The sequence below is a fragment of the Hyla sarda genome, unplaced genomic scaffold (genome assembly GCF_029499605.1).
Source record: "Hyla sarda isolate aHylSar1 unplaced genomic scaffold, aHylSar1.hap1 scaffold_2235, whole genome shotgun sequence".
NCBI classification, from domain to species: Eukaryota; Metazoa; Chordata; class Amphibia; order Anura; family Hylidae; genus Hyla; species Hyla sarda.
Genome location: NW_026608912.1, coordinates 8,621 through 36,130, shown reverse-complemented (window position 1 = coordinate 36,130; position 27,510 = coordinate 8,621). Strand labels below are relative to the sequence as shown.

Genomic DNA, 27,510 nt, shown 5'->3' with positions numbered 1-27,510 from the left:
GGATGCCCTGAGCAGGCAAGATGGCGGACAAGGGCGGGGGTCTTCTCCTGTCCGGCAATGTTGGGAGCGCAGCGTTGTGTCTGGGCCGGGATCTGGAAGCTGGACCCAACCTAAGTGGAGTGACCATCGTGGGGCCCGAGGAGCTAAGCCCCGTGCCCGTCCCCATGAATCTCTTTGCCACTTGGGAAGTGGACAGATGCTCGCCCAGCTGTGTGCCCAGGTAGGTCACCACATTCACTGCAGAGAGCGGACTATGGGGGGCAGCACCGGGACCATCCTCAGGTACATCACCACATTCACTGCAGAGAGTGGCCATTGGGGGGCAGCACCAGGACCATCCTCAGGTACATCACCACATTCACTGCAGAGAGCGGCCTATGGGGGGCAGCACCGGGACCCTCCTCAGGTACATCACTACATTCACTGCAGAGAGCGGCCTATGGGGGGCAGCACTGGGACCATCCTCAGGTACATCACTACATTCACTGCAGAGAGCGGCCTATGGGGGGCAGCACCAGGACCATCCTCAGGTACATCACTACATTCACTGCAGAGAGCGGCCTATGGAGGGCAGCACCGGGACCATCCTCAGGTACATCACTACATTCACTGCAGAGAGCGGCCTATGGGGGCAGCACTGGGACCATCCTCAGGTACATCACCACATTCACTGCAGAGAGCTGCTGTCATGTCTGTATTGGCCTGTGTTCACACACAGCTATTGGTTTGGTTGTGTGTGAACAGTTTTATGTTCCCTGGTCAGGGAATAGTTAAAAGAATTTGGCTTTTTGTCCAATGAGCTCTTAGGGTGTGTCTACATAAGATCAGCTCTGGCTAGCCTCAGAGCTGGTGATTACAGATCTACACATGGACATGCTGCATGGAGCGCTGGGTGAAACACTCCTTGTTTTGAGCTTTTAATCTACTATCTCTGTTCTAGCATGCACTTTGCATTTATCTTTGATATCTCTGGGTCCCATGGTTAGTTAGCATGCTCTTAGAAGAGTTTAATCTGTGTTTGTATAGTTGGTCTTAGGATTTTTATATCCTTTCTTCTATGTATCTGTTCACACTGTTTCCGCTCCATGGGCACTTTGTGTCTACTGGAGGTTTTTTAACTAGGCATCCCTGTTTCTGTTCCATGGGCACATTCCTGTGTCTACTGGAGGTTTTCTGTGGGATTGTGATTTCTGTCTTGTGTACAGTGTGAACAGTGTTCTATATTATATCCTGTTGTATCCGTTTATCACTGCAGAGAGCGGCCTATGGGGGGCAACACTGGGACCATCCTCAGGTACATCACTACATTCACTGCAGAGAGCGGCCTATGGGGGGCAGCACCGGGACCATCCTCAGGTACATCACTACATTCACTACAGAGAGCAACCTATGGGGTGCAGCCCCGGGACCATCCTCAGGTACATCACCACATTCACTGCAGAGAGCGGCCTATGGGGGGCAGCATTGGGACCAACCTCAGGTACATCACCACATTCACTGCAGAGAGCGGCCTATGGGGGGCAGCACCGGGACCATCCTCAGGTACATCACTACATTCACTACAGAGAGCGGCCTATGGGGGGCAGCACCGGGACCATCCTCAGGCACATCATCACATTCACTGCAGAGAGCGACCTATGGGGGGCAGCACCGGGACCATCCTCAGGTACATCACTACATTCACTACAGAGAGCAGCCTATGGGGGGCAGCACCGGGACCATCCTCAGGTACATCATCACATTCACTGCAGAGAGCGGCCTATGGGGGGCAGCACTGGGACCATCCTCAGGTACATCACTACATTCACTGCAGAGAGCGGCTTTTGGGGGGCAGCACCGGGACCATCCTCAGGTACATCACCACATTCACTGCAGAGAGCGGCTTTTGGGGGGCAGCACCGGGACCATCCTCAGGTACATCACCACATTCACTGCAGAGAGCGGCCTATGGGGGGCAGCACCGGGACCATCCTCAGGTACATCACCACATTCACTGCAGAGAACGGCCTATGGGGGGCAGCACCGGGACCATCCTCAGGTACATCACTACATTCACTGCAGAAAGCGGCCTATGGGGGGCAGCACCGGGACCATCCTCAGGTACATCACCACATTCACTGCAGAGAGCGGCCTATGGGGGGCAGCACCGGGACCATCCTCAGGTACATCACTACATTCACTGCAGAGAGCGGCCTATGGGGGGCAGCACTGGGACCATCCTCAGGTACATCACCACATTCACTGCAGAGAGCGGCCTATGGGGGGCAGCACCAGGACCATCCTCAGGTACATCACTACATTCACTACAGAGAGCGGCCTATGGGGGGCAGCACTGGGACCATCCTCAGGTACATCACCACATTCACTGCAGAGAGCGGCCTATGGGGGGCAGCACCAGGACCATCCTCAGGTACATCACTACATTCACTACAGAGAGCGGCCTATGGGGGGCAGCACCGGGACCATCCTCAGGTACATCACTACATTCACTGCAGAGAGCGACCTATGGGGGGCAGCACTGGGACCATCCTCAGGTACATCACTACATTCACTGCAGAAAGCGACCTATGGGGGGCAGCACCGGGACCATCCTCAGGTACATCACCACATTCACTGCAGAGAGCGACCTATGGGGGGCAGCACCGGGACCATCCTCAGGTACATCACTACATTCACTACAGAGAGCGGCCTATGGGGGGCAGCACTGGGACCATCCTCAGGTACATCACTACATTCACTACAGAGAGCGGCCTATGGGGGGCAGCACTGGGACCATTCCCAGGTACATCACCACATTCACTGCAGAGAGCGGCCTATGGGGGGCAGCACCGGGACCATCCTCAGGTACATCACCACATTCACTACAGAGAGCGACCTATGGGGGGCAGCACCGGGACCATCCTCAGGTACATCACCACATTCACTGCAGAGAGCGACCTATGGGGGGCAGCACCTGGACCATCCTCAGGTACATCACTACATTCACTACAGAGAGCGGCCTATGGGGGGCAGCACTGGGACCATCCTCAGGTACATCACCACATTCACTGCAGAGAGTGGCCTATGGGGGGCAGCACCAGGACCATCCTCAGGTACATCACTACATTCACTACAGAGAGCGGCCTATGGGGGGCAGCACTGGGACCATCCTCAGGTACATCACCACATTCACTGCAGAGAGCGGCCTATGGGGGGCAGCACTGGGACCATCCTCAGGTACATCACTACATTCACTGCAGAGAGCGGCCTATGGGGGGCAGCACCGGGACCATCCTCAGGTACATCACCACATTCACTGCAGAGAGCTGCTGTCATGTCTGTATTGGCCTGTGTTCACACACAGCTATTGGTTTGGTTGTGTGTGAACAGTTTTATGTTCCCTGGTCAGGGAATAGTTAAAAGAATTTGTCCTTTTGTCCAATGAGCTCTTAGGGTGTGTCTACATAAGATCAGCTCTGGCTAGCCTCAGAGCTGGTGATTACAGATCTACACATGGACATGCTGCATGGAGCGCTGGGTGAAACACTCCTTGTTTTGAGCTTTTAATCTACTATCTCTGTTCTAGCATGCACTTTGCATTTATCTTTGATATCTCTGGGTCCCATGGTTAGTTAGCATGCTCTTAGAAGAGTTTAATCTGTGTTTGTATAGTTGGTTTTAGGATTTTTATATCCTTTCTTCTATGTATCTGTTCACACTGTTTCCGCTCCATGGGGACTTTGTGTCTACTGGAGGTTTTTTAACTAGGCATCCCTGTTTCTGTTCCATGGGGACATTCCTGTGTCTACTGGAGGTTTTCTGTGGGATTGTGATTTCTGTCTTGTGTACAGTGTGAACAGTGTTCTATATTATATCCTGTTGTATCCGTTTATCACTGGAGAGGGCGGCCTATGGGGGGGGGGGGGGGGAGGGGGGCAGCACCAGGACTATCCTCTGGGTGTAACCATTTACTAGGGAGATAATGCAGCCTATATGGTGCGTGGTAGGAGATGGTGTAGTGCTGCTGGTGACTGGGGGGCTGCCTTGTATTCTGGGGTCTCCTGGGGCTGGTAATGAGATGTAGGAGGTATGGGGGTACACTGCTGGTGACTGGGGGGCTGCCTTGTATTCTGGGGTCTCCTGGGGCTGGTAATGAGAAGGAGGAGATATGGGGGTACACTGCTGGTGACTGGGGGTCCACCCTGTGTTCTGGGTCTCCTGGTATTGGTAATGAGATGTGGGAGGTATGGGGGTACACTGCTGGTGACTGGGGGTCCACCCTGTGTTCTGGGTCTCCTGGTATTGGTAATGAGATGTAGGAGGTATGGGGGTACACTGCTGGTGACTGGGGGTCCACCCTGTGTTCTGGGTCTCCTGGTATTGGTAATGAGATGTAGGAGGTATGGGGGTACACTGCTGGTGACTGGGGGTCCACCCTGTGTTCTGGGTCTCCTGGTATTGGTAAAGAGATGTAGGAGGTATGGAGGTACACTGCTGGTGACTGGGGGTCCACCCTGTGTTCTGGGGACTCCTGGGGCTGGTAATGAGATGGAGGAGATATGGGGGTACACTGCTGGTGACTGGGGGTCCACCCTGTGTTCCGGGGTCTTCAGGGGCTGCAGCTGGTAAAGAAGTGTAGTCGTCTTATGATATTTAGCGGATTTAAAGAGTTCATGTCAGATTAGTGTCAGGATGGAGATGAGCGCGGGGTGGGGGATTAACTCTTTATCTTCCACACATATTGTAAACAGAGGCTCTTTGTCTACATCACCACCATCCTCTGCCCGGCCTACACAGGGCCCTTAGTCTACATCACCACCATCCTCTGCCCGGCCTACACAGGGCCCTTACTCTACATCACCACCATCCTCTGCCCGGCCTACACAGGGCCCTTACTCTACATCACCACCATCCTCTGCCCGGCCTAGACAGGGCCCTTAGTCTACATCACCACCATCCTCTGCCCGGCCTACACAGGGCCCTTACTCTACATCACCACCATCCTCTGCCCGGCCTACACAGGGCCCTTACTCTACATCACCACCATCCTCTGCCCGGCCTACACAGGGCCCTTAGTCTACATCACCACCATCCTCTTCCCGGCCTACACAGGGCCCTTACTCTACATCACCACCATCCTCTGCCCGGCCTACACAGGGCCCTTACTCTACATCACCACCATCCTCTGCCCGGCCTACACAGGGCCCTTAGTCTACATCACCACCATCCTCTGCCCGGCCTAGACAGGGCCCTTAGTCTACATCACCACCATCCTCTGCCCGGCCTACACAGGGCCCTTAGTCTACATCACCACCATCCTCTGCCCGGCCTACACAGGGCCCTTAGTCTACATCACCACCAACCTCTGCTCAGCCTAGACAGGGCCCTTAGTCTACATCACCACATTCTCTGCCCGGCCTACACAGGGCCCTTAGTCTACATCACCACCAACCTCTGCTCAGCCTAGACAAGGCCCTTACTCTACATCACCACCATCCTGTGCTCAGCCTAGACAAGGCCCTCACTCTACATCACCACCATCCTGTTACGCCGAGCGCTCCGGGTCCCCGCTCCTCCCCGAAGCCCTCGCAGCGTTCTTTTATTCGCAGCGCTCCGGTCAGACCTGCTGACCGGGTGCGCTGCGATATTGCTCCCTGCCGGGATGCGATTCGCGATGCGGGACGCGCCCGCTCGCGATGCGGATCTCGGTCCCCGTACCTGACCCGTTCCCCGTCTGTGTTGTCCCTGTGCGCGCGGCCCCGCTCCTTAGGGTGCGCGCGCGCCGGGTCTCTGCAATTTAAAGGGCCAGTGCACCAATGATGGTGCCTGGCCCAATCTCCCTGATTAGTTTCCACCTGTGCACTCCCTACTTATACCTCACTTCCCCTGCACTCCCTTGCTGGATCTTGTTGCCCTTGTGCCAGAGAAAGCCTTTCCTTGAGTGTTCCTAGCCGGTGTTCCAGACCTCCTGCCGTTGCCCCTGACTACGATCCTTGCTGCCTGCCCTGACCTTCTGCCACGTCCGACCTTGCTCTTGCCTTATCCCTTGTACCATGCCTATCTCAGCAGTCAGAGAGGTTGAGCCGTTGCCGGTGGATACGACCTGGTTGCTACCGCCGCTGCAAGACCATCCCGCTTTGCGGCGGGCTCTGGTGAAAACCAGTAGCAACTTAGAACCGGTCCACCGACACGGTCCACGCCAATCCCTCTCTGACACAGAGGATCCACCTCCAGCCTGCCGAATCGTGACAGTAGATCCGGCCATGGATTCCGCTGAGGTGCCGCTGTCAAGTCTTGCCGACATTTCCACGGTGATCGCCCAGCAATCCCTAATGATCACCCAACGAAATCACCAGCTGTCATACTTGACCACCGTGACACAGCAACTTCAGTCACAGATACAGCAGCTGCTGACGCAGATACAGCAACTTCAGTCACAGACACAGCAGCTGCAACAGCAACAACCATCTCCTCCGCCGGCTCCTGCAACTCCTCCGCAGCGACCGGCCGCTCCTAACCCCCGCTTGTCCCTGCCGGACAAATTTGATGGGGACTCTAGACTCTGCCGTGGTCTCCTGCCTGGGAAGGCCCTGCCATGTGCCACACCGCTCGGAGCACCTCTCTCACAGTATCCTTTGCAATCCACCCCTGTGCCTCCCGCCGAGGAGGCTATGCAAGTGGATCGGTCTCGCCTGACCCCTGAAGAGAGGACTCGCCGCAGAAAGAAAGATTTACTTCTATACTGCACTGTGCGTTACCGCACAGAACCCCTGCTCTTGAGCATGGAACTGTATCTCGAAAAAATTGAACTTTTTGTTTTGCCCAAATGCTTCTCTGAAGTCCTCCTCGGTCTGCCATGGCTCCAACGCCACTCCTCTACCCTTGTCTTGACCACCGGGGAGATCAAGAGCTGGGGTGCTTCTTGCCACAGAAAATGCCTCACGTCTGCTCCCAGTCCCGTCAGTCAAACCTCTGTGTCTCCTCCTTTACCTGGTCTCCCCAAGGCCTATCTGGACTATGCTGTGTCTCCTCCTCACAGCCCCCGTCCTGTTAACACTCTGCCCCGTGCCAAGCTTTACCCTCTTCCCTCCCTCTCCACTCCCACGCCTTCTTGTGTGCCCGCTGTTGATGAGGTTTACCGGGGCTTCGCCACCGTCTGGAGAAAGACTCTAAAATCCCTCATACTAGCCTCATCCCGGGTGAAGAAGCTTGCCGAAGAAAAAAGAACTCCTCCTGTTTTTGTGTGGCTCTCCACCAAGTATATCCGCTTCCGTGTCCCCAGTTTTAATCTGGGACCACGTTATCTTGGACCCTTTGTAGTTAAGTGCCCAGAGGAGAGATCTTGGGAACCTGAGGACAACATCCTGGACAAAAGTCTTATCCTCAGGTTCTCAGGCTCCAAGAAGAGGGGGAGACCCAAGGGGGGGGGGGGGGGGGGGGTACTGTTACGCCGAGCGCTCCGGGTCCCCGCTCCTCCCCGAAGCGCTCGCAGCGTTCTTTTATTCGCAGCGCTCCGGTCAGACCTGCTGACCGGGTGCGCTGCGATATTGCTCCCTGCCGGGATGCGATTCGCGATGCGGGACGCGCCCGCTCGCGATGCGCATCTCGGTCCCCGTACCTGACCCGTTCCCCGTCTGTGTTGTCCCTGTGCTCGCGGCCCCGCTCCTTAGGGTGCGCGCGCGCCGGGTCTCTGCAATTTAAAGGGCCAGTGCACCAATGATGGTGCCTGGCCCAATCTCCCTGATTAGTTTCCACCTGTGCACTCCCTACTTATACCTCACTTCCCCTGCACTCCCTTGCCGGATCTTGTTGCCCTTGTGCCAGAGAAAGCCTTTCCTTGAGTGTTCCTAGCCTGTGTTCCAGACCTCCTGCCGTTGCCCCTGACTACGATCCTTGCTGCCTGCCCTGACCTTCTGCTACGTCCGACCTTGCTCTTGCCTTATCCCTTGTACCATGCCTATCTCAGCAGTCAGAGAGGTTGAGCCGTTGCCGGTGGATACGACCTGGTTGCTACCGCCGCTGCAAGACCATCCCGCTTTGCGGCGGGCTCTGGTGAAAACCAGTAGCAACTTAGAACCGGTCCACCGACACGGTCCACGCCAATCCCTCTCTGACACAGAGGATCCACCTCCAGCCTGCCGAATCGTGACACATCCTCTGCCCGGCCTAGACAGGGCCCTTAGTCTACATCGCCACATCCTCTGCCCGACCTACACAGGGCCCTTAGTCTTCATCACCACCATCCTCTGCCTGGCCTACACAGGGCCCTTACTCTACATCCCCACAATCCTGTGCTCGGCCTAGACAGAGCCCTTACTCTACATCACCACCAACCTCTGCTCGGCCTAGACAGGGCACTTACTCTACATCACCATCATCCTCTGTCCGGCCTAGACAAGGCCCTTAGTCTACATCACCACCAACCTCTGCTCGGCCTAGACAAGGCCCTTAGTCTACATCTCCACCATCCTCTGCCCGGCCTACACAGGGCCCTTTCTCTACATCACCACCATCCTCTGCTTGCCCTAAACAGGGCCCTTATTCTACATCACCATCATCCTCTGTCCGGCCTAGACAAGGCCCTTAGTCTACATCACCACTATCCTCTGATCGGCCTAGACAGGGCCCTTAGTCTACATCACCAACAACCTCTGCTCGGCCTAGACAAGGCCCTTAGTCAACCTCACCACCATCCTCTGCTCAGCCTAGACAGGGCCCTTAGTCTACATCACCACCATCCCCTGCTCAGCCTAGAAAGGGCCCTTAGTCTACATCACCACCATCCCCTGCTCGCCGTAGACAGGGCCCTTAGTCTACCTCACCACCATCCTCTGCTCAGCCTAGACAGGGCCTTTAGTCTACATCACCACCATCCTCTGCTCAGCCTAGACAGGGCCTTTACTCTACATCACCACCATCCTCTGCTCAGCCTAGACTGGGCCCTTAGTCTATATCACCACCATCCTCTACCCGGCCTAGACGGGGCCCTTAGTCTACATCACCACCAACCTCTGATCGGCCTAGACAGGGCCCTTAGTCTACATCACCACCATCCTCTGCCCGGCCTACACAGGGCCCTTTCTCTACATCACCACCATCCTCTGCCCGCCCTAAACAGGGTCCTTACTCTACATCACCATCATCCTCTGTCCGGCCTAAACAAGGCCCTTAGTCTACATCACTAACAACCTCTGCTCGGCCTAGACAGGGCCCTTAGTCTACATCACCACCATCCTTTGCCCAGGCCTAGACAGGGCCCTTAGTCTACATCACCACCATCCTCTGCCCGGCCCAGACAGGGCCCTTAGTCTACATCACCACCATCCTCTGCTTAGCCTAGACAGGGCCCTTAGTCTACATCCCCACCATCCTGTGCATGGCCTAGACCGGGCCCTTAGTCTACATCACCACCATCCTCTGCCAGGCCTAGACAAGGCCCTTAGTCTACATCACCACCATCCTCTTCTCAACCTAGACAGGGCCCTTAGTCTACATCACCACCATCCTGTGCCCGGCCTAGACAGAGCCCTTAGTCTACATCACCACCATCCTCTGCTCGGCCTAGAAGGGACCCTTAGTCTACATCACCACCATCCTCTGCTCAGCCTAGACAGGGCCCTTAGTCTACATCACCACCATCCTCTGCCCGGCCTAGACAAAACTTTTACTCTACATCAACACCATCCTCTGCCCAGCCTAGACAGGGCCCTTACTCTACATCACCCCCATCCTCTGCTCAGCCTTGAGAGGGCCCTTAGTCTATATCACCACCATCCTCTGCTCTGCCTAGACAGGCCCCTTAGTCTACATTGCCACTGTCCTCTGCTCAGCCTTGTGAGGGCCCTTACTCTACATCAACACCATCCTCTGCTCGGCTTAGACAGGGCCCTTAGTTTATATCACCATCATCCTTTGTCTTTTCCTTCAGAGACTGCTTTACCCGTTGTTCTGTGACTCTCCTGATGTTACCACCATAACAATACACAGAGTATCATGTGGAATATGAAGCTGGTGTTCTGCATGTTGTTAAAGGGGCCAACTCCGGCCCCTTACTAGGCCCTATGTCCTTCTCTCGATATGTCTGGGGGTACTGCTCTAGGAAATTTCAGCTCTTCTCCCGTGTTTCTCCTTTGCAATCTTTTCTTTATCATCCGACCTTCCCCTGCATCTCACTTCTCCTATGGTCAGGGAATGGGGGGGGGGGGGGTTGGGGTTGGGTGTTAAAGGGCTTTTCTGTTGGGCGGACTTGGTTAACCCCCCTCACCCGTGCACTACCTACTTTTTAGGACCTGGTCTCCCGCTATGGTCTTCCCTCCTCCGAACGACTCCATTATCTCCAGTTCCGGCACTTCATGTCATCTGCTCTGGGGACCTATGTGGTCTCTCTGCCTACGGCTTTCGAGTGGTTGTGCCGCGCGGAGCCACAGATGAAAGGTCTTCTTTCCGGTATTTACTTTGTTATCATAGCCCCTCTGGACGGAGGTGCCCCGTCTCACCGCTACATGAGTCGTTGGGAGGAGGCCTTGAAAACCACTATCACCCTTCCCCAGTGGCGGATTATTTGGCAGAGGGCTTCCCGGGCTTCTATTTGTACAGCTTATAAGGAAATGCAATATAAGATGTTAATGGGCTGGTATCATACCCCTGCTCTACTGAACACATTGGACCCGATATCCCGTCTCAATGTGGCGCGGTGGTGTGGGGTTGGAAACGGTTTATAAAATTTTCTGATCCTGCCCTCTAATTGTTCTCTATTGGGAAATGGTGAAGCAACTAGTGGCTGTGCTGGGGGTTCAGGTCCCTTTAGAACCCCTGGTATATTTACTGTTTCTTTCCTTTCGTTCTTTACCTAAGAAGCCCTTTAAGCTCTTTATGAAAATGGTCTTGGCGGCCAAACTCTTATAGCTAAGCACTGGAAGTCCCTCCTTCCTCCATCTGAGATGGATCTCATTGCAAGAATTTGTGAGATACGTTCTCTCGAGTCCCTTACCACCTCCCTTTACAATGCCCTGCCCCTCTGTCAGTCTGGGAGCCCTGGGATAGGTTTGTGGATGGATAGCCTCCTTAGCTTTCTCTTTCCATCTCACCCCCCCCGCCCTCCCTTGTGCATTGTTCTTCAGTAGTTATGTGTATGTCCTCGTCTTAGTATGTTTTGTCGCCTGTTGTATGTGCGAGCCCGACGATGGGAATCCTTTTTGGATTTGTCCAGATGTTTGCCATTATTCTTTGTTTTGCTAATTCTTTAATTGCCGATCTCCTGGACCTGGTTTAGACTTATGCTGTTATTTGCACTTTCTTTGTGTTCTTGTTTCTGTATTTGAAAACTTTAATAAAAATTTACAGTTGTGACTATTTGGGTGGGGGTGTCCAGGACATTGATAGAATATACAGTGGGGGGAGATGTCTCCTCTATATAAAATAAAGAGCAGTCCTCTAAGTTATCAGAAATAAGAATTAGATTTATTTCTATAGAATGGAAGGGCGGGCGCAGCGTGGAGTAGCTTTGTGTCTGTGCTCTTCCCGGCCTTCGCCCTTCCCCTGCCTGGAGAAGATGAGGAGTCCCCCATGTTGCCGGGTGGGCTCCGGAGCGGGCTGCAGGGGCATGATCAGGGATCTCGGAGGAGTGACTTGTATGGATGATGGAGGGGACGGCGGCTGCAGGTTGTGGAGGACAGGGTAGGAGTTTGGGGACGTTTCATCCCGGTGCGAGAGACCTAGGACATGTGCTGTGGAGGAGCAGAGGAATGGGGGCCACATGAGGCTTGTGGAGGGGTCCCTTGGCGAATATGCAGTGGCCAGCTGTTGAAACAGCTGGAGGCACTTGGAATGGTCCCCTGAGATAGTATGCAAGAGACTTGATGCCGCTGTGGTAGGCCTCTGGGGTAGTGTAGTCAGGGTGTTGTTTCAGTATATCAAGGGTTAACCCTGTTGTTCGTGACGCCAGGCTGAGGGCTAGTATGCTGAGGTAATTCTCCGGCCTATTGCCGCCCTTCCCAGTAACGATAGGTGCATGCATAAAATGACTGAAGGTCCACAAGGTAGTTGAACTTGAACTTGGGTAAACTTTACTTAAAGACTTGCGGTACATCCAATGAACAGTAACAGTCTCATTAATACAGTCTCCATACACTTCAGTGACTGACAGTTGTTGCGGACCTTGACTTTTGATATAAGTCTCAGAATTTAGGGTAATTTGCGAAGATCCGTCCGGAATTAGGGGTTAGATAAGGTCCGGTGATCTTGCAGAGTGCTTAGTAATTGATTACACTCACAGTTTTGTAAAGATCAGCCGTCGCCGCAAGGCTCGGGCCTAACTCACTGATGACAGAAGCGCAGATCCTTCCCTGTCAACAGCCCACGAGGAAAGAGAGAGAGTAATGGCCGCCACTCCCTTATATGGGCAGGGGCAGGGCCGTTTCTGATTGGTCCAAGTCAGCTGTCACTCACAGTTACATAGCCTGATGGGTAAACACCTGACTTCCTCCAAAGGTCCTTGAACTACAAACCATAGAGTCTTTGGAACGCATCACCTGACTCGCAGGTCCTGCGATGCTAACTAGGTAAATTCACTTACTATATAAATATATACACATTAAATTTGAATAATTTTAATTACAAAAGGGATGACAAGGGACTAGCTAAGTATGAGGACCCCATCTACACCTAGGGACTCTGACTTTGGGGACCTCACCACAAGGCATCAAATGGAATCCGGTGCCAGGTCACCACAAACCCCCTTACTTAAAATAAGTCGACCCCGACGCCTGTCCCCCAAGGCAGAGGAACTAGGACAGACTTAAGCAGGATCTCTAACTAGACAGAATCTATATCCTGACAAACTTTTATACACATTTGGTACTTTTAAACCTACTAGACATTGTGTAGGCATTTTAAACATTTTGTAGACTAGTAATCCTACTAGACATTTAAGAAGGCTTCTAAGACATTTATGAAGTTATCTAAGCAATAATGAAGTTATCCAAATAATTATGAAGCTATCTAGACCTTTAGTTTCTAGCTTCTAAGACCTTTTTATCAAGCTTACTATACATTCTAAACTTACTATACAATTAGGCAGCTATCTGACATTTAGTTGCTAGCTCCTAAAACATTTTGTTTTAGCTCTCTTACACATTTTATGAGGCTAACTAGACATTAGCACAGCTCTTTATACCTTTAGTTTCAAGCTGACTACACAATTTTATTATCTCACACATTTTATTCGCCAACAATGAGTTTCCTGTTAGTACACATAAGGTATACTGGCTAGCCGGAAGCTAGGTCACAGTAAGATTGGCTGCTAGGGTCCATTGGCTACAATCTACTTACCCCTAGAGTACTTCACATAACCTACCTAGGTTACTTTAAGAATTACGTATTTCATTTTTTAGCTCGCAAGAGCACCTACTGGCCAGGTAGAGCATCTCACACACGCAAAGAAGGAGAAGAAAAAGTGTACCAGGTAACAGTGGCAGGAATTGAGTTTCAATAGGCTACAATCCCTAAAGTGTTTCTTAAGTGAGATATTTACTTTGGTGTATGTACTAGAGAAACTTTAGGTAGTACATTTAAGTCAGTAAGTTAAGATACTATTTTAAGGGCAATCTTCCCTATATTTTTTTCTTCTGTGGAGACAGGTGTTAGCGATTGGCTACAGCAATAATACTACCCTCGGAGGAGCCAGGGTGTCACCTATTTAGCACCTACTAAACACCTTCAGAACTTTTTATACATTTGTATGTACAAGAATCATTTACGTTTTTAGTGTTGAGTGTACACGTGCAGCACACTGACATTTTTCGTGTACAGCCCTGACTCACTTTTTATGTACATAGACATTAGACTATCTTTCTATGTACAACCCTTACCTATTTTTTATGTACACAGACACAAGGATACCTTCCTGTGTACAAGAACCATATACATATTTACTACACAATTTACACAATTATCAACACTCCAATATGGTTCAGGCGCATTCACCTGATAATTGCAACATTTAGCATAAGAGTTCTTATGAAGCTGCTGGTATATGCATAAAACAGGCGTGTAAGGATCAGCAGTCCACCTACACTAGGAGTCCAATTAAAGGGAAAGATAAACACGGCCTTAACCACAACTCAGCCGGGTACAGTCCTTAATGAATCTCCTACTGTCTAGGAGTCTCTTGACTTTATAGTCAGGCACAAGCTTAGTGGTTACCTTGCTGAACTTTGAACTGGAACAATCTTAGCACAGTCCTGCTAGGCACAATTGTTGAACTTGGTTGCCGCCAATTAAAAGTGGTTAACACAAGAAACAGGACATTACTTTAGAGTCTCTTTAGAGGATGTTCTTCTTCACTCTTCTAGTGCCTCTCTGGGTTCCTCTGTATCTGCCAACATCAGGGGCAGGATTGGAATTAACATAGCTTTGCCACACCACATTGGTGAAGATGGAGTGGTGGATGGCAGGATTAGAAGGGGACACAGGCTTTCTAGCCGGGATCAAAGTGGGGCAATAGGGCTTGAGTACCATCTCCAAACTAGGATGGACCCATGACCCTTTCATTGGTACCTCAGGAACAGGCAAACTCTCCTGGCTCCGAGAGGGCCTAGGTACATATGTTGGTGTCCCAGGGTCAGACAAACTCTCACTGCTCCAAGAGGGTCTAGGTACTGACTTGGGTGGCCACAACTTTGGCCTACTTTCTTCACCCTGTGCAGAACTTGACTCTCGACGGTATGTAGAAGATGAAGAACTTTACTCTTTTCTGTATATAGATGATGATGAACTTGGCTGCTGAGGCTCCTCCTCCTTGGGTACGTTGGTGGAGGCTTTGGGAGAGGACCTTTTCGGCCTCAAGTTGAAGGGATCTGACTCCCAATCAGTTGATGGAAAATATTTGAAGGGAAGCTGTGTTGGGGCTGTTGGTCTGGTGACCGCTGCAGCCCATTCTCCATGAAGGCTCTGGACAGGGGTGTACTCCACTATTTCACCCACCTCCAAGGTGTAGAACTTCTTATGGAGATATGGCCTTTGCACTGCTCGCCGGTTTACGAGGATGGTCTGCCCAGTGTGGCAGTCAAGGAGTGTCCCATAACCTCTGACCTTGTCGAACTTGGCCACAGTTGCTCTTCTTCTCTTTAATGGCTCCTCCCCTTCTCGGGGGTGATCCCATTTACGAATGTACAATGCCTCCATTTCTTTGGTGTTTTCTTGCCACTGTACTTTCCACTGTACTTTTTCTTGCCACTGTACTTTCGTGCTTGGGAGCATAGAGTTCTTTGTGTCGGGCCTTTAGCTTTTCCATCAATTCGGCCAGCTCGGCTTCTTGACGGGCCCTTTCTTTTTCTGCAGTTGGGATTGGTGGGAATGGCTTCCCAGGTAATGGTTGAAATACTCTGTGCATGTACTTGATCAGCTCCGGCTCATCTCCGAACACCCATTGCGGTAATTTTGGTGAGCACAGTCGTTCACTTGGCAAGCTTGATCGAGGTATGACCTCAGGGCTGGAGGAGGAAGAATAGGGTGCCTCTGGCGGGGTACTCACTGCAGACTCTTCCAATGGGATCTCGGCCCACGAGCCCCAAGTTCTGTGGTGAGGGGACAGTCTCACCGGCGATGCACCTCCAGGTGTCCCTGCGCTCTCTGCTGGAGGTGTCTCTGGCCAATCGTCGTCATCATCAGGCAGTGGGGGAAGATAGCAGGCCCCCTCTTCGTCTAATGACAACCGCTGCAGACGGTCAGCAAGTTCTTGGAAAAGTTGGGCTGCGACTGCCATGACTTTTCGTTGTTCCGGCGCCATTTTGCCATCTTCACCACGTGGAACGCTGCTCTCCGCCATGTCTGTACTCACCGACTCTCTGTGTAGACTGGAGAGGTCGCTGTGCGTGGCGTCTTTAATAGTGGGGTTCCCCAAAATGGTGGCCGGCAGGAAGGACGTTATCGGTGCAGCCCCGACTTCCGGTCCCTCCAGAGACGACTCCTGTATCTCCAAGTTCCCTTTCGGCTGTGACACAGCAACTTGGCAGCAACGCCCAGGGGCGGGGCGTGGCGCAGCGCGGGCTTCCTTTTGCGGGCTTTTCCGGCAGCAGTTTGGCTCCGCCTGTGCCGACCGGACCAGAGGATCGCAGCATGAACTCATTGTGCAGTTTACACATCTTAGTTGAAGATGAATCTTCGCCTCCCCCCTTACTTTTCTCGTGGCCCCCTTGTATGGTCCACCACGGACACCGCTCCCGTACACAGCAACACGGTTTACAGCACATGAATAAAGTTCTTTTTCTGGGGGGGGGGGGGGGAGTACACTTTCACTAGTGGCAACTGTAGTAGGCACACACCCGAATCCTGTTCGTGCAACGCCAAAAAGGCTTTGTGGTAGGCCTCAGGGGTAGGGGTAGTGTAGTCAGGGTGTTGCTTCAGTATTTCAAGGGTTAAGGTTAACCCTGTTGTTCGTGACGCCAGGCTGGGGGCTAGTATGCTGAGGTAATTCTCCGGCCTATCGCCGCCTTTCCCAGTAACGATAGACTGAAGGTCCACAAGGTACTTGGGAACTTGGGTAAACTTTGGGTAAACTTTACTTAAAGACTTGCAGTACATCCAATGAACAGTAACAGTCTCATTAATACAGTCTCCATACACTTCAGTGACTGACAGTTGTTGCGGAACTTGACTTTTGATATGTCTCAGAATTTAGGGTAACTTGCGAAGATCCGTCCGGATTTAGTCGATAGATAAGGTCCGGTGATCTTGCAGAGTGCTTAGGGATTGATTACACTCACAGTTTTGTAAAGATCAGCCGTCGCCGCAAGGCTCGGGCCTAACTCACTGATGACAGCAGCGCAGAACCTTCCCTGTCAACAGCCCACGAGGAAAGAGAGAGTAATGGACGCCGATCCCTTTTATGGGCAGGGCCATTTTGGATTGGTCCCTTGTCAAAAGGCGTGACAAGGGACTAACTAAGGATTACGACCCCACCTACACCTAGGGACTCTGACTTTGGTGACCTCACCGCAAGGCAACGGATGCAATCCGGTGCCGGGACACCACACCACTGTGTGGTGGAAACAGCTGGAGGTACATGGAACGGTCTCCTGGAGGGGGGAAAGGGAAGCTGGGGGAATCCATGTCCCCTTATCCTCTGATCTGTATCATAGATCTCATTTCCCTGCCTGACCTATCTGAATTAATGAGGTACTCTGCCCCTAGACATGTTATCCCCTGCCCAAAAGCGCTGCAACGTTATGGTCACGGAAGCCTGGATCTTCTATGATCGTGACATCATGCTAAACCCCCTCCATTCACGTCTATGGGAGGGGGTGTGACGGATGTGTTCACCTGTCATCCGGCATAGAGCAGAGTTCACTCCGTGCACCAGATGACTGGGGTGCCACAGCAGAGATAGCTGGGTCCCCATGGCCGAACCCCAGCGATCAGAAATGTCCTCCTATCCCGTCCTCCTATCCCGTTCTCTTCTTCAGTCCTCCTCCTTTCCTGTAATCCTTCTCCTCACTCCTCCTCTCCATTCCTCTTCCTCTCCATTCCTCCTCCTCTCCATTCCTCCTCCTCCTCTCCATTCCTCTTCCTCCTCTCCCGTCCTCCTATCCCGACCCGTAACATATGACTATGTCCTCCTATGTTTGTTGGTGACATATAAGTAACGTGTGTGTGTGTATGTATGTGTATATATATATATATATATATATATATATATATATATATACACACATACACATACACACACACACACACACACACATATATATATCTCTATATCTCAGCAATAAATCCAACAGCACTCACGGATTCAAGTGAAAAAACACAACAGTGTTTATTTAAACCATGTTCGGATGCAACGTTTCAGTGGTATCCGCCACCTTTTTCAAGCATGGTCTACAATTGTGCAAGACAAATCTATATATGGTGTCATATTAAGCTAATCACAATCTCCAATCAATATAATTAAACACAATCCATACAGTAAAAGACATAATCAATTCAAAATTCATAATATACAAAAAGTGCAAGTGATACAAAAAGTGTCATCAGAAACAGTAATGATCGCAGTTCACACATTAGACCATCGCTGTTATTAAAAAATAAAGTGCATATAATTAAGACTCAGCTGCAACTGCATCTTACAGTGATTAAAAACAATATCGCTATGGGGACAGACCACTCGCCTCCCGCATATGGGCGCCGCCATTACGGCGTCTCCTACTGCTGTCACATGGTTCCCGGTCATGTGACGCCCCCTCCACTCCGCCCTGTCGTCATGTGACCGAAAACGGCATCAGGCAACCTGGCGAAGATATGGGGGCGCCACAGGTCCCGGACCATTCAAAACAGTGTGAGTCTATATTAAATTAACGTAAATAACAGAAGTAAGATACATAAGAAGTGATATACAAGAAAAAAGGGCAAATACCTCTGTCATCATAGACCACGGAGGGAACATAGTCGCTCTCTCCTTGTCCATAAACCATGTAATAAAAAAACTTATTGATAATAAAAACGCATTTTATTTTACCCAAATTTCCTTGGAAAAATGAGGGGGTATGTTATAGGCCAGTGTGTGGTATACCCCGATAAATACGGTAGTTTTTTTTATAATAAAACAGTAACAATAAGTAGCAGGTAGTAGCGGTGAATATATAAAAAAAATGGATCCAGTCTTTCCAATGTAAAGATAGCGATGGTTATAATATCTCTATAATACTGGGAAGACTGGATCCATTCTTACTAGAACCATCGCTACCTTTACATTGGAAAGACTGGATCCATTTTTTTATATATTCACCGCTACTACCAGCTATTTTTGTTACTGTCTTATTATAAAAATATCGATATAGACTGTCATGTATCTACAGTGAATATTTATATCATTTAAATTGTGAATACTGAATTTTATGTTTCTGAATGAGTAGATCACAAGGGCCCCCCGGTCTCTCGTTCATCAAGACAATTTCTACCAATATTAATTCAAAGTTTTATCTTCATTAGCCTAAGAAATATTTTTTAGAAGTGATATTGTATAGAAAGAAATCTAATTATTATTGCTAATAAATAATGGAAATAGATATTGAGGCTCAGGGTCTTGAATATTTGGTTAAAATAATTGATTAATTAAATCTATATAGTGTATGCCAATCACAGGGCCCCCGTGAGTTTGCAATTCTACAATAAAATCAAGGTAATAGCATATATATTGCAGAAGGCAAAAAAATTTAAGACAAAATAAAATACAATAAGTATAGTTCATATATAAATGAGGTATATACTTTGCATTCAAATAAGGTGCATTTAGTCAGTGACTTGGCATCTGTAATCCAGAGGTTGATAGTACAATGGTAAGAAGTCTCCTTTGTAGAGGCAGACACTGTGTATGCACTTGTGATGATGTCTCTGCTTAGTTCTCTATACAAGAGGTTCGCTGCTGGAGACTCTGCCGTCTCAGCGGTATGCAGCGATATTACAGATAAGTAACTGTTCTTCAAATATGTTACAATATGTGCATATAGTTAATGGTGGATGGTAACACAATCCCTTTAGACAAAGGGTCCACTGCTAGAGACCGTGCAGTCTCAAAAGTATGCAGTGGAAGCTGGACGCGTTTCAAGTCCACCATAGAACTTTTCCTCAGCAGCTAAAGTGGCTCGCTTATACCTTAGAGTGCCGCATCACCCACACAGCCATCCTAAGGTATAAGCGAGCCACTTTAGCTGCTGAGGAAAAGTTCTATGGTGGACTTGAAACGCGTCCAGCTTCCACTGCATACTTTTGAGACTGCACGGTCTCTAGCAGTGGACCCTTTGTCTAAAGGGATTGTGTTACCATCCACCATTAACTATATGCACATATTGTAACATATTTGAAGAACAGTTACTTATCTGTAATATCGCTGCATACCGCTGAGACGGCAGAGTCTCCAGCAGCGAACCTCTTGTATAGAGAACTAAGCAGAGACATCATCACAAGTGCATACACAGTATCTGCCTCTACAAAGGAGACTTCTTACCATTGTACTATCACCCTCTGGATTACAGATGCCAAGTCACTGACTAAATGCACCTTATTTGAATGCAAAGTATATACCTCATTTATATATGAACTATACTTATTGTATTTTATTTTGTCTTAAATTTTTTTGCCTTCTGCAATATATATGCTATTACCTTGATTTTATTGTAGAATTGCAAACTCACGGGGGCCCTGTGATTGGCATACACTATATAGATTTAATTAATCAATTATTTTAACCAAATATTCAAGACCCTGAGCCTCAATATCTATTTCCATTATTTATTTCCAGTTGACACCGTGGGTCTCAGGTCCCATTTGGGCGGCTCGGGTCATTGGGAACTCGGTGATTTAGAGCCTCTCCTATACTTTGTATTATTCCTAATAACCTTGAGGACTTCTCTTTATTTTACATTTAGTTTTTTCCTTGGGTATTGGAATAATGTAATACGGTAAAGTGAGCTGAACCCTATTCTTGCTTCTCACCTCTGGAGTCAGGTGTTCAGCTCTTTTTTCTGCAGAGTCTGTCAGGATGAATGAGGACGACCATCTGTATCCCCGCCACCCCCGCTCACATAGGAAGGATGACATTTTGTCTTTCTAATGAGTAAAGCTTTAGATCCCTGATCTCCTGGACATGAAGGCCCCTCGATATTGTGGTGGTGACAGATGTTGTCTAACAGTTTCATATGAATGTTTTTGGATGACACATTGGTTGGAGTCATCAAATTATAGAGGAAACCTCTTGCCTATTGCAGGTTCCTTTAGCCAATATCCACTTACCATTCTTAAGGATTGTGCAGCCGGCTCTCCGGTTACTTACACGTGTTTTCTAGAAGAATCCAACTCGGCATCCTCTCCCACCACCTCCTCTGTGGTCCCACATCACCAGCCTTTCCCCAGTCTCTGTCTGTCCTTTTCTCCCTCATCTATTATGACTTTGTCCTGCGTAAGAATTCTCCAAATAAACTTCTGATTCCTCAGGTTCTTCACCCCAACAAGAAGAAATGAGGGGTCTGGAGAAGATCTGAGGGGTCTGGAAAAGAACTTGGGGATTTGGATAAGAAATGAGGCACCTGGAAAGAACAGAGGGGTCGGGAAGAAATGGTGGATCAGGAGAACAATTGAGGGTCTGGGGTAGAATTGGTGGATCTGGAAAAGAAATGAGGGATTTGGAGGAGAACTGCCGGGTCTGAAAAAGAAATGATGGATCTGGTGAGAAATGGAGGGATCTGGTGAGAAATGGAGGGATCTGGAAAAGCACTGACAGAACTTGAGATCTGAAGGATAAGGAGATCTGAGGGGTCTAGATAAGAAATGAAGCTTCTGGAGAAGTGAGACATCTAGAAAGAATTGAGATCTGTAGAAAACCTGGTGCAGGAGGGACCACGAGGAGACGTTTCTATCTCTACTGAAATACATATAAATCTGACTGCAGGATACTGTGGGGCCCAATGTAGGGTGCGGAGCCTTCCTTTATAGTATAACGTCCTCTTTATGGGCCCCTTCCCTTCCTGTATAGTATAATGTTATCTCTATACTATAGAGGAAGGGGAGGAGCCTATAATGTCCTCCTTATGAGCCCCTCCCCTTTCTGTATGTAAGCCTCTGCTCTTTATAGTCCCCTCCCATTACTCTCCACAGGCCCCTCCTCTTTCTATATGTCCCGTCTGTATGCAGAACAGGTTCCTCCCCTTCCTCTTTAGGCCCCTCCTACTTTACGGTCTATTCTCCACCTTGACATCTCATATGTTTCTTCCTTGTCTCCTGTTTAGACTTTGCAGTTTAACCCTGAAGAAGCTGCTGGTGCTGAGAGAACTGGACCGAGACCTCAGCTCTGTCGTCATCGCCGTAAAGCTGCAGGTCAGAATGATGACATTGAACGGAGTATTACAGTGTATGGAGTATTATACTGCTGATACCTGACAGTGTATGGAGTATTATACTGCTGATACCTGACAGTGTATGGAGTATTATACTGCTCTGATACCTGACAGTGTATGGAGTATTATACTGCTGATACCTGACAGTGTATGGAGTATTATACTGCTGATACCTGACAGTGTATGGAGTATTATACTGCTCTGATACCTGACAGTGTATGGAGTATTATACTGCTGATACCTGACAGTGTATGGAGTATTATACTGCTGATACCTGACAGTGTATGGAGTATTATACTGCACTGATACCTGACAGTGTATGGAGTATTATACTGCTGATACCTGACAGTGTATGGAGTATTATACTGCTGATACCTGACAGTGTATGGAGTATTATACTGCTGATACCTGACAGTGTATGGAGTATTATACTGCTGATACCTGACAGTGTATGGAGTATTATACTGCTGATACCTGACAGTGTATGGAGTATTATACTGCTGATACCTGACAGTGTATGGAGTATTATACTGCTCTGATACCTGACAGTGTATGGAGTATTATACTGCTGATACCTGACAGTGTATGGAGTATTATACTGCTCTGATACCTGACAGTGTATGGAGTATTATACTGCTGATACCTGACAGTGTATGGAGTATTATACTGCTCTGATACCTGACAGTGTATGGAGTATTATACTGCTGATACCTGACAGTGTATGGAGTATTATACTGCTCTGATACCTGACAGTGTATGGAGTATTATACTGCTGATACCTGACAGTGTATGGAGTATTATACTGCTCCGATACCTGACAGTGTATGGAGTATTATACTGCTCCGATACCTGACAGTGTATGGAGTATTATACTGCACTGATACCTGACAGTGTATGGAGTATTATACTACACTGATACCTGACTGTGTATGAAGTATTATACTGCTGATACCTGACAGTGTATGGAGTATTATACTGCTGATACCTGACAGTGTATGGAGTATTATACTGCTGATACCTGACAGTGTATGGAGTATTATACTGCTGATACCTGACAGTGTATGGAGTAATATACTGCTGATACCTGACAGTGTATGGAGTATTATACTGCTGATACCTGACCGTGTATGGAGTATTATACTGCTGATACCTGACCGTGTATGGAGTATTATACTGCTCTGATACCTGACAGTATATGGAGTATTATACTGCACTGATACCTGACAGTATATGGAGTATTATACTGCTGGTACCTGACAGGTATCAGAGCAGTATAATACTCCATACACTGTCAGGTATCAGTGTAGTATAATACTCCATACACTGTCAGGTATCAGAGCAGTATAATACTCCATACACTGTCAGGTATCAGTGTAGTATAATACTCCATACACTGTCAGGTATCAGTGCAGTATAATACTCCATTCACTGTCAGTTATCAGTGCAGTATAATACTCCACAAACTGTCAGGTGTCATAGCAGTATAATACTCCATACACTGTCAGGTGTCATAGCAGTATAATACTCCACACACTGTCAGGTATCAGCAGTATAATACTCCATACACTGTCAGGTGTCATAGCAGTATAATACTCCACACACTGTCAGGTATCAGCAGTATAATACTCCATACACTGTCAGGTATCAGCAGTATAATACTTCATACACTGTCAGGTATCAGCAGTATAATACTCCATACACTGTCAGGTATCAGCAGTATAATACTCCATACACTGTCAGGTATCAGTGCAGTATAATACTCCATACACTGTCAGGTATCAGTGCAGTATAATACTTCATACACTGTCAGGTATCAGCAGTATAATACTCCATACACTGTCAGGTATCAGTGCAGTATAATACTCCATACACTGTCAGGTATCAGTGTAGTATAATACTCCATACACTGTCAGGTATCAGTGCAGTATAATACTCCACATACTGTCAGGTGTCATAGCAGTATAATACTCCACACACTGTCAGGTATCAGCAGTATAATACTCCATACACTGTCAGGTATCAGTGCGGTATAATACTCCATACACTGTCAGGTATCAGTGCGGTATAATACTCCATACACTGTCAGGTATCAGTGCAGTATAATACTTCATACACTGTCAGGTATCAGCAGTATAATACTCCATACACTGTCAGGTATCAGTGTGGTACAATACTCCATACACTGTCAGGTATCAGAGCAGTATAATACTCCATACACTGTCAGGTATCAGTGTGGTATAATACTCCATACACTGTCAGGTATCCGTGTGGTATAATACTCCATACACTGTCAGGTATCAGTGCAGTATAATACTTCATACACTGTCAGGTATCAGCAGTATAATACTCCATACACTGTCAGGTATCAGCAGTATAATACTTCATACACTGTCAGGTATCAGAGCAGTATAATACTCCATACACTGTCAGGTATCAGTGTGGTACAATGCTCCATACACTGTCAGGTATCAGTGTGGTATAATACTTCATACACTGTCAGGTATCAGCAGTATAATACTCCATACACTGTCAGGTATCAGAGCAGTATAATACTCCATACACTGTCAGGTATCAGTGCAGTATAATACTCCACACACTGTCAGGTATCAGCAGTATAATACTCCATACACTGTCAGGTATCAGTGTGGTATAATACTCCATACACTGTCAGGTATCAGTGCAGTATAATACTTCATACACTGTCAGGTATCAGCAGTATAATACTCCATACACTGTCAGGTATCAGTGTGGTATAATACTCCATACACTGTCAGGTATCAGTGCAGTATAATACTTCATACACTGTCAGGTATCAGCAGTATAATACTCCATACACTGTCAGGTATCAGTGTGGTATAATACTCCATACACTGTCAGGTATCAGTGTGGTATAATACTTCATACACTGTCAGGTATCAGCAGTATAATACTCCATACACTGTCAGGTATCAGAGCAGTATAATACTCCATACACTGTCAGGTATCAGTGTGGTACAATACTCCATACACTGTCAGGTATCAGTGCAGTATAATACTCCATACATTGTCAGGTATCAATGTGGTACAATACTCCATACACTGTCAGGTATCAGTGCAGTATAATACTCCATACACTGTCAGGTATCAGTGTAGTATAATACTCCATACACTGTCAGGTATCAGAGCAGTATAATACTCCATACACTGTCAGGTATCAGAGCAGTATAATACTCCATACACTGTCAGGTATCAGTGTAGTATAATACTCCATACACTGTCAGGTATCAGTGCAGTATAATACTCCATACACTGTCAGGTATCAGTGCAGTATAATACTCCATACACTGTCAGGTATCAGTGTGGTACAATACTCCATACACTGTCAGGTATCAATGTGGTACAATACTCCATACACTGTCAGGTATCAGTGTAGTATAATACTCCATACACTGTCAGGTATCAGTGTGGTACAATACTCCATACACTGTCAGGTATCAGTGCAGTATAATACTCCATACACTGTCAGGTATCAGAGCAGTATAATACTCCATACACTGTCAGGTATCAGTGCAGTATAATACTCCATACACTGTCAGGTATCAGTGCAGTATAATACTCCATACACTGTCAGGTATCAGTGCAGTATAATACTCCATTCACTGACTTTTTCTTTTCTCCAGGGATCTAAGCGAGTTCTGCGCTCCAATGAGTATCACCTGCCCCCTTGTGGAGTGATGGAGACTGAGCTGGAGCTTACGTTCTCCCTACAGGTGAGTCTGGGTATTACACCCTGCAGGTGGAGCAGCAAAGTGTGTGACTCCGCCCACTGTGAGAACGTGTCAGGAGGGGAGTCCCCAAAACTGCACCCAGGATATTCTCCACCTGATCCCCATTCACGTCTTTCATAAGATCCATGTGATACATAGAATTATGGGGGCTACAGGGGGTAAAAAGAGCGGGCAAGAGAGGAAGACCCAGGGCCTACCTATAGACATGCTATATACAGACTACATAGTGTACGTGAATGTCCCGTGATCTATAGACACACTCTGTGACGGGGTTTCCTGTGAGGTGGGGGGGGGGTTAGTACCCTGTGAGATTGGGGGGGGCACTACCATGTGAGGGGGGGGGGGGTACTACCATGTGAGATTGGGGGAGGGGTACTACCCTGTGAGTTTGAGGGGGGTAGTACCCTCTAAGGTTGGGGGAGGGGGTAGTACCCTGTGAGGTTGGGGGGGGGGGAGGGTAGTACCCTGTGAGGTTGGGGGGGGGGGGAGGGTAGTACCCTGTGAGGTTGGGGGGGGGGAGGGTAGTACCCTGTGAGGTTGGGGGGGGGGGAGGGTAGTACCCTGTGAGGTTGGGGGGGGGGGGGAGGGTAGTACCCTGTGAGGTAGGGTGAGTACCATGTGTGGTGGAGGGCAGTACTCTGTGTCAAATGTTTACTGTGTGCGCCTCTTTTATATCCCCCCAGTATCCACACTTCCTGAAGAGAGACGCCAACAACTTGCAGATCATGTTACAGCGCAGGAAGCGATACAAGAACCGAACCATCCTGGGCTACAAGTCCCTGGCAATTGGGGTCATTAACATGGCAGAGGTGAAGCCCTCCTACTGCTCCACCCCCTATGTCACTCCTCCACCCCTCCATATTACTGTCTGCCTCCTCTTTTTCACTGCTCATCCCCCTCCAAATCACTTCTCTGCCCCCTCCAAATCACTTCTCCGCCCCCTCCATATCACTTCCCCGCCCCGCCCCTGGATTTTGTCATGGTAGGTGGCACTGTGTCCATGCTGCAAGTGGGTGATGAGGACAGATAGTATAAGTAGTAATATGGTAAGACAGATAGTAGGAGTTGTAGTAGTCAACCTTCAGTTCTGTTTGATTATGTTGTATCTGTTCGGTCACATGTCGGGACTAACAGCCATTTTGTCCTTCTTCAATTTAGGTGATGCAGCATCCTACTGAGGGGATGAAGGTTCTGGACCTCCACAGTAACAGGAAAGATCCTGCTATCCGAGTGGCAGAAATCAGCATCTTCTCCCTGTCCAGCCAGCCCATTGATCATGAGGAGGTCACCACAGTGACCCGGCCAAAGATCAAGGGCCTGGGTAAGAAATCCTTAAGTATGGCAATGGCATACTGGGCCCTGGAGGGACACATACTGGGTATGGGGGAGAATACACTGGGGGTGGGGAGGGCAAACCGTACCTGGGAGCGGAGTCTAAGGTGCAGCTGATTTACACCAGAGCCCGACACAAGGCAGGAAGGACTTGCAGCAGCAGGTGGCACCCAGGTCACTACCCCTGGCACATCCACACAGCTTGCCCAGGGGATGCTTGGCACAGAAGAAGGCAAAGTCAGATGAAGCACGGGTCAGGAGGCAGGCAGCAAAGTAGTGTAGTCAGGTCACAGGCAATTGGTCAGGAGGTAGCAAAGTAACGTAGTCAGGTCACAGCCACAGGGTCAGGAGGCAGGCGGCAAAGGAGCAAGGTCAGGTCACAAGCGAAAGGTCAGGAACACTATATGGCACACATAAGGTAATGTTTTCTCTTAGGCACAAGGCATGAAGAACCGGCACCATAATAGGGAGGTGCTGGACTAATATAGAGTCCGCCCAGCAGACAATCAATTATGGGTGTACTGGCCCTTTAAATCGAGCAATGCCAG

The 27,510-nt window shown here is 48.9% G+C and overlaps 1 protein-coding gene across 1 annotated transcript; it reads left to right on the top strand.

The window, feature by feature from the left end:
- LOC130321217 (phosphofurin acidic cluster sorting protein 1-like) lies at positions 1 to 27,094 on the top strand. Its single transcript, XM_056553033.1, has 5 exons — positions 1 to 220; positions 21,756 to 21,843; positions 25,523 to 25,612; positions 26,314 to 26,439; positions 26,789 to 27,094. The coding sequence occupies exons 1-5, from the start codon at positions 21 to 23 to the stop codon at positions 27,077 to 27,079; spliced, it is 795 nt and encodes a 264-aa protein (XP_056409008.1). The 5' UTR covers positions 1 to 20; the 3' UTR covers positions 27,080 to 27,094.
- The last annotated feature ends 416 nt before the right edge of the window (positions 27,095 to 27,510 follow it).

Excerpts from the sequence above, each read along its gene's own strand:
- LOC130321217 (XM_056553033.1), top strand. The coding sequence starts at position 21 with ATGGCGGACAAGGGCGGGGGTCTTCTCCTGTCCGGCAATGTTGGGAGC. Across the intron at positions 221-21,755 it reads TCGCCCAGCTGTGTGCCCAG|ACTTTGCAGTTTAACCCTGA; the intron begins GTAGGTCACCAC and ends TCTCCTGTTTAG. Across the intron at positions 26,440-26,788 it reads GGGTCATTAACATGGCAGAG|GTGATGCAGCATCCTACTGA; the intron begins GTGAAGCCCTCC and ends TCTTCAATTTAG.